This window comes from Coregonus clupeaformis, chromosome 30 (genome assembly GCF_020615455.1).
Source record: "Coregonus clupeaformis isolate EN_2021a chromosome 30, ASM2061545v1, whole genome shotgun sequence".
NCBI classification, from domain to species: Eukaryota; Metazoa; Chordata; class Actinopteri; order Salmoniformes; family Salmonidae; genus Coregonus; species Coregonus clupeaformis.
Genome location: NC_059221.1, coordinates 30822941 through 30835616, shown reverse-complemented (window position 1 = coordinate 30835616; position 12676 = coordinate 30822941). Strand labels below are relative to the sequence as shown.

The 12676-nt window shown below is 41.9% G+C and overlaps 1 protein-coding gene across 4 annotated transcripts in view; it reads left to right on the top strand.

Annotated features, from left to right (window-relative positions):
• LOC121545611 (ankyrin repeat and SAM domain-containing protein 1A) overlaps nt 1-12676 on the top strand; it is a 117444-nt gene that overhangs the window by 34183 nt on the left and 70585 nt on the right. For 2 of the 4 annotated variants that reach the window (XM_041856281.2, XM_041856283.2), the window contains exons 2-4: nt 3086-3166; nt 4803-4959; nt 5979-6044. In XM_041856281.2, coding sequence (XP_041712215.1) covers nt 3086-3166; nt 4803-4959; nt 5979-6044 — 304 coding nt within the window. The remainder of the gene's footprint in view (nt 1-3085; nt 3167-4802; nt 4960-5978; nt 6045-12676) is intronic. The other 2 variants (XM_041856285.2, XM_041856282.2) reach the window with 1 other exon arrangement.

Genomic DNA, 12676 nt, shown 5'->3' with positions numbered 1-12676 from the left:
GCATGTATGATATGGATTAATGTTATGTGAACTCTGTTGCCTTTTCTTATCTGGGTCAAATGGTTTTATTTTGGCTAGATTAAATGGTAGCATGGTGCTGCAGCAGCATCATGATCATCCCTACTCTTGATAGAATCCCTCTCTAGGTTCCACTTAAGTGTGCTTTCTTCTCCTTCTCCTTTCTCTTCATGTGAGCCATCCCATCTCTCCTCTCTCAGACCATTGTTTTTCCAGTGCTGTGCTGGGATTTTCTTGTCACATGATTTATTTAGAATGTGCTCACTGTGCAGTCACATCCCAGTGGTACTGTAGGCCTGCTGCTGGCATGGCATGCTATCCTCCCAGGACCCAGGCTTCCATTTGCCTGTTTAATTACTCCCTCTATCTCTCTATCTGCTGATTAAAAGAAACAAGCCATCTCAGCTGACAGCTGAGTTCAGTTTTAAGTGGATGAGAGATCTACAGCTATATACCATTAGGCCTGTATATCCTCCAGTCCAGACCCTTCAATAAAAGCTCTCTAACCACATTTGATGCAGTGGGGGTGGAACAAAGTGATCGGGGGGTGGGTTGATAATGACATGAATGCACTATAATTATGTGCATACAGAAATTAGGTTCTTTTTCAGATTGTGTTACACAAATATTGGATAACTATGGCCATTCCACTGCACTGAGGCTGAACAGAGAAGTTTTATTATGATAGAGTAGTGTTTTCCAGGGCTATGTTGATAATGACTGAATTAAGTTACTATGTTCCTTCCTGATAGGCCTATGTTTGCTCTAGGCACTGAGTGACTCGGCATGGTTTGCACTTGTATGTTTGTTGATGTAGAGGGGGGGGGTTTGTGGATGTGGCTGAGCTATGGTGCTTGGTGGTCACTGACCTGATATGACACCAACCTTGCTGCCCACCTGCTGTGTTAGTGTTTGTGTGTACATACTGTACCAACCCCCTCCCTCCTCCACTGCCTAGTGCTGCTGGCTTGGCCCATGCTTCCTCATTCCTTTCCCTCAGTCCTGTGGTAGAATTCCTTAGGGAATGCCTCCCACCTGGGTTTGAGCTGGCCTGGGCTAGGCTGTGAACCATGGTTCACAACAATACAGCTTGACTGCCATCAACACTGAGGGGCTGGGACCTGAGATGTTATCAGTTTTGTTCAGCCACACCCACCTAGTATTCTTTGCCCTGTATAGGCCATCCCTCGGGCTGTGTGGGAACACACTCAGATCTCATTCAGCAGGGAGATAACATTGTGGATCATTCAGATAGAAATGTAGGTAACTGCCAAAATAAAGGGAACACCAACATAGTGTCTTAATAGGGGGCGTTGGGCCACCAGAACAGCTTCAATGCGCCTTGGCATAGATTCTGCAAGTGTCTGGAACTCTATCGGAGGGATGATCCACCATTCTTCCACGAGAAATTCCATCATTTAGTGTTTTGTTGATGGTGGTGGAAAATGCTGTCTCAGCCGCCGCTCCAGAATCTCTCTTAAGTGTTCAATTGGGTTGATCTGTTGACTGAGACACACACTTTAAACCCCCTATGCTCCTTCGAGACCCCTCTTTCAAAGTCACTGAGATCTCTTCTTCTAGCAGTGGTAGACAAAATATCTAATTTACATAAGTATTCACACCTCTGAGTCAATGCATGTTAGAATCACCTTTGGCAGCGATTACAGCTGTGAGTCTTTCTGGGTAAGTCTCTAAGATCTTTACACAACTGGATTGTACAATATTTGTCCATTATTCTTAAAAAAATTATTCATGCTCGGTCAAATTGGTTGTTGATCATTGCAAGACAGCCAATTTCAAGTCTTGCCATAGATTTTCAAGCAGATTTAAGTCAAAACTGTAACTCTGCCACTCAGGAACATTCATTGTCTTATTGATAAGCAACTCCAGTTTAGATTTGGCCTTGTGTTTTAGGTTATTGTCCTGCTGAAATGTGAATTAATTTCCCAGTGTCTGGTGGAAAGCAGACTGAACCAGTTTTTCCGCTATGATTTTGCCTGTGCTTAGCTCCATTTAGTTTTTCAGGATATTTTTTATCCTGAAAAACACCCCAGTCCTTAACAATTACATGCATACCCATAACATGATGCAGCCACCACTATGCTTGAAAATCTGGAGAGTGGTACTCAGTAATGTGTTGTATTGGATTTGCCCCAAATATAACACTTTGTATTGAGGAAAAAAAGTTAATTGCTTTGCCACATTTTTTGCAGTAGTACTTTAGTGCCTTGTTGCAAACAGGATGCGTGTTTTGGAATATTTTTATTCTGTACATGCTTCCTTCTTTTCACTCTGTCAATTAGGTTAGTATTGTGCAGTAACTACAATGTTGTTGATCCATCCTTAGTGTTATCACAGCCATTAAACTGTGTAACTGTTTTAAAGTCACCATTGGCCTCATGGTGAAATCCCTGAGGTGTTTCCTTATTCTCCGGCAACTGAGTTAGGAAGGACGCCTGTATCTTTTTTGTAGTGACTGGGTGTATTGATACACCATCCAAAGTGTAATTAATAACTTCACCATGCTCAATATGTGCCCTTCTATGCGAGGCATTAGAAAACCTTCCTGGTCTTTGTGGTTGAATCTGTTTTTGAAATTCACTTACTCCTGAACTTATTTAGGCGTGCCATAACAAAGGGGTTGAATACTTATTGACTCAAGACATTTCAGCTTTTAATTTTTTATTAATTTGTAAAAATTTCAAAAAACTTAATTCCACTTTCACATTATTGGGTATTGTGTGTGTGTAGGCCAATGACAAAAACATCTCAATTTAATCAATTTTAAATTCAGGATGGAACACAGCAAAATGTGGAAAAGTCAATGTGTGTGAATAATTTCTGAAGGCACTGTAAATTATGTTGAATGATAAAACATGCATCTCATGCAGGAAATGGAGTCGTCCTCTTTTTTTGTGACGTTTCTATCAGCAACATTTTACACCGTTTGCCTACTGAACAGTCTTGTGTTGGTTCTCTTTGCTCACACTAGCTTTAAGCTCTTCCCTCACCTGAATTATACTGTGTGAGTGTTACATGATCTAATGTTCCCTCTTTCTCTCCACAGTATCTGGAGGGGTCCTAATGTGAACTGTGTGGACAGCACTGGATACACTCCTCTACACCATGCTGCCCTAAACGGACACAGGTAGGTCTACTATAGCGAGTCCTGTTCTCTTGTCATGATAGTTTAGATTGATTCCCATTGGTGTGAGTGGGGCCACCCTGTGTGAAATGCAGGGCTTGACATTAACTTGTTTTGGCACTTGTCCATTGGATAAGTAGGACCGAAAAAAAATGTTTGTCTTTTAAAAAAAAAATATATATATATTTTTTTTTTTTTTACTTGTCCGAAAGCTCTCTTATCCAACAATTTAAAACAAATCTGTAACACCATGTGCCAAAACGGTGACTGAAAAGTGTATTGTGTCATGCAAGGAACCACTTCATTATTATCACTGGTATTGACAATGGAAGGCTGTTGGTCTATGATCCCATGTATTATATCTCCTGCCGTTGTGGCCTTGAGCAAGTCACCCCACAAAGTAAAATACTGCACTGATAGGCTACTGTATAAAACATATGTGGTCAACCCTCCATCTGGAGAGCTACTGGGTCTGCAGGCTTTTGATCCAACCCTGCTCAAACACACCCGAGTCAGCTTATCAAGGGACTCTTAAGCAGATTATTCTTTACAATGTGTTAGAGCAGGGCTGGAGCAAAAGCCTGCACACCCAGTAGCTCTCCAGGACTCTCCTGGAGGATGGTTGGCGACTCTGCAACATTACAGCCCAATACATTTATGTCTATATATAAAATAATTCCCTCATTCAATGAACCAGGGATCAAATGGCTAAGGTGGGTGACTTCAAAGCAAGGTAGTAACTAAGACGTTTATCTATTTGTATGGCTAGAATATGCAGTTTTCAGGGGAGAATATGAGTTACTTGCCAATTAGGCTAATCTAACAATATTTTTTTACGTTGTCAGAATTACATGGCCAGTATTGAATAGAGGAAAATCCCAGTTTTCCAACGGTGTCAGAATTATTTCACCCAATTTTGAGCGCTTGAGAGACTGTTTTACAACCGGAGTATGCAGCATTAGTTTCATCAACTGCAAACCCGTATCATGTGTGTGACGGCCATTTGTGGATGTACACAAGTGACCGTGGGAAGTTGTTTAGGACATTGGATATGACAATAACATTAATACATGCTAATACCTAAATAGTTAACCAGCGAGATAACCAGCCAAACTACACTATATGTTTGTCTGTTGTTTGTCATTATTTTACCCCCCCACCCCTCCTCACTGGCACGCACACAGGTGATGTACACACCATTACTTTTGCAGGAATTTCATTGTTGACCAGAAATGAACTATAACTGGGCAAATAACTCACTAACTAGCAATGAATATCAACAAATGTGCACACACGGCTCGCTTTAATCAAAAAATGCATCTTGTGACTGCATGATTGATGGACCGCTCGTGCCTGTCAATGCAGGCCTACAATAATCATTTTGCGATGCGCTCTGTAGAGATTGGGAGGACAGTGCGCAACACATCGCATCCACGTGAAACTTGTTCATTCAGACAACTTAAATCTATATTCTGCTTGTCCGACAATTTGTTTGACTTGGCCTTGGCAAGAGGACAAGCATTAATGTTGAGTCCTGAAATGCCATACTTATGTGGTAAACAATGACACAGTTTACTGTCAACATTACCTACGTAATGAACCTGTTCAACTCTTCTGACCCCGTTTGTCCCATCCACAGTGAGATAGTGGAGGCGCTGCTACGTAACGAGGCCTTGACCAACATCGCTGACAATAAGGGCTGCTACCCCCTGCACCTGGCCGCATGGAAGGGGGACCAACAGATCGTCAGGCTGCTCATTCACCAAGGCCCCTCACACCCCAAACTCAACGAGCAGGTCTGACTTCCCCCCCACTACCTGTAGCTCCTTTTTCCTTCTCACTCTCCATGTTCCCCTTCCCCACGCCTCGATGAATCAGTCTTCCTCTGCTCAGAGTAGCAATGTTTTAGTTATTTTTATTAGTCTGATCTGAGTATGTGAAGGAAGGAACAGGTCTGTGCGGTTAACACCCCATAACTCTTCACAACACTTCCCTTGTTAACTAGTCAGTGAACTCTAGTGTTACTCCCAGAGATCTAGCCTATACAGCTCATCATTCATTTACACTATTGACCTCACTGAGCTACTTTCTATGTAATTAATTTTTAACTAAGTACAATATGGACGGTCTTACTCGACTCACTCTGTCTGTGGTTTGCTGAAACCATTTGCCTTTCTTTGAGAATTGATTTTTTTTTTTTGAATGCAGTATGACATAGCTTGTTTTTTCAGTGCAAGAACATACACATGAACTGCATTGCATCATGAGTTCAAATGAACTTATTTGTCTTGAAGTAACTTGACGGCAGCCAAGTGAATGTGTCTTGATTTGATCTGGTTGTTATGTTGTGATGTGTTAAAACCAGGCATGGTGTGTAGAGACTGCTAACTGCACAGCCACCAGCAGCACCTTCAGTCTTTAACCTGTCCTGTCTGTGATCTCAGTATCTTTACCATTTGGGAAGAAATGACCCATTTTATGAGGCAATGGAACAAATGCAATCATAGCCATAGAGCCAAGATGCTATTGCTAAAGTCCAACATCACTGCAGTACTTACCAATAGTACTTCAGAGACATTTGAGTGTAATAGACTCCCACTGTTTGCAGCCATGTTCATGTATTTCTTTGATCCATTGCCAACTCATTTTGTGTCATTTCTCTTCACCACTATGCCTATTCATGACACCTGTTCATTCATTAACTCAACTTTGTTCATATTTCTCTTAATTTATTTTGACTAATTTTTGCAACTGACTGTCATTCATTGCCTGTATGTGAGTGAAAAACCATTGCCTCATCTATCTTCCCTCCTAGAGCTCCTCTGTAGAGCACAAAGAGTTGAAACGCTGTGGGCCCTTTGACCTACATATTAATGCCAAGGTGTGTACACAGACAGACAGACAGACAGACAGACAGACAGACACAGACAGACAGAACGCTGCTGCCCTATTATGCTCTTTCTTGCTTCCAAAGTACTCACACAGCTAGTTGCGCACCAGCTGTTAGCATTGCTTGGGTTTGATGCTTGGGTTTGATGCTTGGGTTTGATGCTTGGGTTTGATGCTTGGGTTTGATGCTTGGGTTTGATGCTTGGGTTTGATGCTTGGGTTTGATGCTGAGCTTTCACTGCCAGTCTGTTTCAAAGATATGGGAACTGGACACTGACTTTGACTTCTTCTGGGCACATTTCTTTTGATTTCTTGGGGTTCTCTCTCTAGATAGTTCTCTAGATAGTTTCACCTTCGGGCAGGGGTGAAAGTAAGTCGGTACGGTGTCACGGCAAAATAAATAGTGGGGGTACGCCGTACCGGTAAAACATGAGCCCAGCACAATAATTAAAACAAAATGTCAACAAAACTGTAGACTATTACACCACTTTTGATCATTACCCCATGTCAGACGCATGAAAAATGAGCGAATGGACTTGATTTATATCCTACACTTTAAAATGCAGTGTAGTTCGACCAGAACACTGACATGTTTGCCAAGGCAGAGATGAGTGGCTGACATCGAGACGCGCGCCGACAGCAGTAGACACATAAATTCTGGCCTAATGACAATCGCCAAATGTCCTTATACTTTTTGGTGTTTTGTGTAACAAATGTCTCTTTCCATTCACCACTGTTTGGAGGCTGGAAATATGTTGCGAGTGGATGAACGTGCACGGGTAGCCTAGTAAAGGAGTCTTTTGAAGTGATTGTTTGACAATCAGATGAAAACATCATGTCTGGCTGCGTTTATGCCACAATAAAAGGTAATACATTTTAAAAGTTTAAATGATAAATCTTTACGACTAGGCCCTCAGAGATCATGTTGATATTATACAGTATATATAATTATATGATTAGGCCCATAAAACATTTTGGAGGTCTGTACGGGGAAGAAATTAATTATACTGTCACCCCTGCCTTCTGGTAACTGAGAAGAAATTGTTAAAGGTGATTTGCAATGTTATTACTGCTGTTGTTGTTCCATAGTCAGTTTTCCTGTTTACACAGTCACGTGACGTTGAAGGACTTTGATGTACATCTCTTTGGGATTATCCTCTGTCATTAGTCATGAATATGAATTAGTCCCTTGGGGACAGAATAGGGCTGTGGAGGTCATTACATTTTGTCATCCGGTTATTGTCATGCAAAAGACTGCCGGTCTCACGGTAATTTACCGTTAATTAACATGAACACGTTTAGCATCTCCAGGCCTCCACCCATACAAGACGCTGATGCGGACCTTTGGAACGGAATATGAGTTGGCCGACTGTAAGTTAGTTATCTGGCTTTGTGCCATGCCATATGCTGTAGGCTTGTTCATTTAGATCACAAGATATGCTTATAAGTATCGTGCATTTATTTTATTTTATATGATTTTATAGTAAGAAGAATATAATTTCACTTAGTTGAATAAAATAGAAAGGATATTTTTCCCATTACGGAACGAGTGCGCATATGAAGTGGCTATGTTGAGCGTAAAAGTGATCATTTGAAAGAGGTCCTATATGCTATATAGATTTAGAGTTATTTGGCAACTTTAGTTGTGAATAATACAAACCTTAGAATGTCTTAGAAATCAAAGGATAATGGGCTGCATGATGCGACTATAGGCTATTGATGATTTGAGAAAGTAGCAAAAAAAGCTTGTGCTCTGTTCCTTGCCTCAGCCTGCACAGCTGTTCTCTCATCAAGTGATCATATTTTCACCCATCAGACTATTCTCAATTTAATCTTGTCTTTACTAATATGTAAAATTATGGGCAGGAACAGGGGCAGGGAAAAAGACACGTCACCTGTATTCACTCAAATAGTGAATGGAGGCCGCGCGCTTTCCCACAGGTCCGTTTTTCAATGATGCCCGGTAGGGTACTTTGGTTTTATAACGGAGCATGTGCTTAATATGAGCAGCTGAGAAATAAATAAGTACACTTACTTCACTCCACGCATCAACCACTGTTTGAGGAGCATTCTCTCGCTGCACGACAGGTGATATTCCGCCCAAACTCTGTATGCCATGGGCTCTCCAACCTTCTTCCTGCAACTCCCAGTGCTTAATTTGGGAAACCAAGTGAAGTCTGTTCGGGAACATCAATAGTAACATGTTTTCAGAACGAAACATATTTCTCTAAACTGTTGACAGCCCATCTGCACGCTGGAGAAAGGAATAAAGGAGAGAGAGGAGGAGACGGAAACGCATGGTGGTGAGATATTCTATATAGCTAAAGGTAATGTGTCAACCAATTAATTATGAAAATATAAAATATTCCCTATTACTAGGCTATTCAAAATCAAATACAAATTCACTAATTGTAAGCTGCCCTGCACAATCAAAGAACCAACAGCATCGCCTAGGGCTATACGTTCCCTCCCAGACTCATGGATATACATTTTGGAGTAGCTCAATTAGGTAACCAGTCCATCCAGTATGCATAATAATATATCCACACTCAAAGGCGATTACTCACATTTGTTCAATATTTTAGTATAGGCTGGACCAGTTACAGTTGAAGTCGGAAGTTTACATACACTTAGGTTGGAGTCATTAAAATTCGTTTTTCAACCACTCCACAAATGTCTTGTTAAAAAACTATAGTTTTGGCAAGTCAGTTAGGACATCTACTTTGTGCATGACACAAGTAATTTTTCCAACAACTGTTTAGAGACAGATTATTTCACTTATAATTCTCTGTATCACAATTCCAGTGGTTGACTGTGCCTTTAAACAGCTTCGAAAATTCCAGAAAATGATGTCATGGCTTTAGAAGCTTCTGATAGGCTAATTGACATCATTTGAGTCAATTGGAGGTGTACCTGTGGATGTATTTCAAGGCCTACCTTCAAACTCAGTGCCTCTTTGCTTGACATCATGGGAAATTCAAAAGAAATCAGCCAAGACCTCAAAAGAGAATGTGTAGACCTCCACAACAGTCTGGTTCATCTTTGGGAGCAATTTTCAAATGCCTGAAGGTACCACGTTCATCTGTACAAACAATATTACGCAAGTATAAACACCATGGGACCACGCACCCGTCATACCGCTCAGGAAGGAGACGTGTTCTGTCTCCTAGAAATGAACGTACTTTGGTGCGAAAAGTGCAAATCAATCCCAGAACAACAGCAAAGGACCTTATGAAGATGCTGGAGGAAACAGGTACAAAGGTATCTATATCCACAGTAAAACGAGTCCTATATCGACATAACCTGAAAGGCCGCTCAGCAAGGAAGAAGCCACTGCTCCAAAACCGCCATAAAAAAGCCAGTCTATGGTTTGCAACTGCACATGGGGACAAAGATCGTACTTTTTGGAGAAATGTCCTCTAGTCTGATGAAACAAAAATAGAACTGTTCGGCCATAATGACCATCGTTATGTTTGGAGGAAAAAGGGGGATGCTTGCAAGCCGAAGAACACCATTCCAACCGTGAAGCACGGGGGTGGCAGCATCATGCTGTGGGGGTGCTTTGCTGCAGGAGGGACATGGCAAATAGATGGCATCATGAGGAAGGAAAATTATGTGGATATATTGAAGCAACATCTCAAGACATCAGTCAGGAAGTTAAAGGTTGGTCTCAAATGGGTTGGGCTCATAAGCCTATGCATAAGCTCTAATATGTGTATTGGTGTTTTTAATTAATCATCACCTTAGAAAGCGCTGTTTGTTTTGTTGTGTTAGGCTTTGAAAAAACATACACCTAACAACCATGTTTTACACTGTTTCAACCTGCTGTTTAACTTCTTTCTTCAAATTGATCATCACAGTGAGGTGAGTTTTAAAAGTAGGATAGGCCTACTGTTTTGATGTGATTTTCGATTGCATTTGCATTGATGTCAGAGTGGTTAGAGGGACAACAGAGCCCTGAGTACCAGGCCATTAGGACCTGATGGTCAGTAGCAAGTTGGGTACTACCAAAGCATGTCCAGAGTGCTTAAGAGGAGATTACCGTGACTCACGTGGAATTTTACTGCGGTCATGACTCTTGACTGCCAGTGTTGCGGTATTACAGGCACTGCAGCAGCCCTAGGACAGAACCACAACTTGGAATGGATGCATGTATGTTTATCCATCCTTACAATGAGATTTTAGTGACGTAGGTGTTGTGTGTCTGAGTCACTTCTGACCTGTTCGTGTTCCTTGGTGTTTGCTGTTTACATTTTACTTTGTGTGCTCATGTTTGTCTAGGTTCATTTATGTCCTGCTTAATGTATAGAAGCACCATGAATAAAAAAATAAAAAAATAAAAAATAATTATTTCACCTTTATTTAACCAGGTAAGCCAGTTGAGAACAAGTTCTCATTTACAACTGCGACCTGGCCAAGATAAAGCAAAGCAGTGCGATTAAAAACAACAACAACACAGTTACATATGGAATAAACAAAAACAAAACGTACAGTCAATAACACAATAGAAAATCTGTATACAGTGTGTGCAAATGTAGTAAGTTATGGCGGTAAGGCAATAAATAGGGCATAGTGCAAAATAGTTACAATTAGTATTAACACTGGAGTGATAGATGTGCAGAAGATGATGTGCAAATAGAGATACTGGGGTGCAAATAAGCAAAATAAATAACAATGTAAATAACAATATGGGGATGAGGTAGTTGGGTGGGCTAATTACAGATGGGCTGTGTACAGGTGCAGTGATCGGTAAGCTGCTCTGACAACTGATGTTTAAAGTTAGTGAGGGAGATAAGTGTCTCCAGCTTCAGAGATTTTTGCAGTTCGTTCCAGTCATTTGCAGCAGAGAATTGGAAGGAATGGCGGCCAAAGGAGGTGTTGGCTTTGGGGATGACCAGTGAGATATACCTGCTGGAACGCATACTACGGGTGGGTGTTGCTATGGTGACCAATGAGCTAAGATAAGGCAGGGATTTGCCTAGAAGTGATTTTATAGATGACCTGGAGCAAGTGGGTTTGGCGACAAATATGTAGTGAGGGCCAGCCGATGAGAGCGTACAGGTCACAATGGTAGGTAGTATATGGGGCTTTGGTGACAAAACGGATGGCACTGTGATAGACTACATCCAATTTGCTGAGTAGAGTGTTGGAAGCTATTTTGTAAATGACATTGCCGAAGTCAAGGATCGATAGGATAGTCAGTTTTACGAGGGCATGTTTAGCAGCATGAGTGAAGGAGGCTTTGTTGCGAAATAGGATGCCGATTCTAGATTTAACTTTGGATTGGAGATGCTTAATGTGAGTCTGGAAGGAGAGTTTAGGGTCTAACCAGACACCTAGGTATTTGTAGTTGTCCACATATTCTAAGTCAGACCCGTCGAGAGTAGTGATTCTAGTTGGGCGGGCGGGTGCAAGCAGCGTTCGATTGAAGAGCATGCATTTAGTTTTACTAGCGTTTTAAGAGCAGTTGTAGGCCACAGAAGGAGTGTTGTATGGCATTGAAGCTTGTTTGGAGATTTGATAACACAGTGTCCAATGAAGGGCCAGATGTATACAAAATGGTGTCGTCTGCATAGAGGTGGATCTGAGAGTCACCAGCAGCAAGAGTGACATCATTGATATACACAGAGAATAGAGTCGGCCCGAGAATTGAACCCTGTGGCACCTCCATAGACTGCCAGAGGTCCAGACAACAGGCCCTCTGATTTGACACATTGAACTTTATCTGAGAAGTAGTTGGTGAACCAGGCGAGGCAGTCATTTGAGAAACCAAAGCTATTTAGTCTGCCAATAAGAATGCGGTGATTGACAGAGTCAAAAGCCTTGGCCAGGTCGATGAAGACTGCTGCACAGTACTGTCTTTTATTGATCGCGGTTATTATATCGTTTAGGACCTTGAGCGTCGCTGAGGTGCACCCATGACTAGCTCGGAAACCAGATTGCATAGCGGAGAAAGTATGGTGGGATTTGAAATGGTCGGTGATCTGTTTGTTAACTAGGCTTTCAAATACTTTCGAAAGGCAGGGCAGGAAGGATATAGGTCTGTAACAGTTTGGATCTAGAGTGTCACCCCCTTTGAAGAGGGGGATGACCGCGGCAGCTTTCCAATCTCTGGGGATCTCAGACGATACGAAAGAGAGGTTGAACAGGCTAGTAATAGGGGTTGCGACAATATCAGCGGCTAATTTTAGAAAGAAAGGGTCCAGATTGTCTAGCCCAGCTGATTTGTAGGGGTCTAGATTTAGCAGCTCTTTCAGGACATCAGCTATCTGAATTTGGGTGAAGGAGAAGCGGGGGGGGCATGGGCAGGTTGCAGCGGAGGGTGCAGAGCTGGTGGCCAGGGTAGGGGTAGCCAGGTGGAAAGCATGGCCAGCCGTAGCAAAATGCTTATTGAAATTCTCAATTATCATAGATTTATCGGTGGTGACAGTGTTTCCTAGCCTCAGTGCAGTGGGTAGCTGGGAGGAGGTGCTCTTATTCTCCATTGACTTTAGTGTCCCAAAACTTTTTGGAGTTAGTGCTACAGGATGCAAATTTCTGTTTGAAAAAGCTAGCCTAGCTTTCCTAACTGATTGTGTATATTGGTTCCTGACTTCCATGAAAAGTTGCATTTCGCGGGGGCTG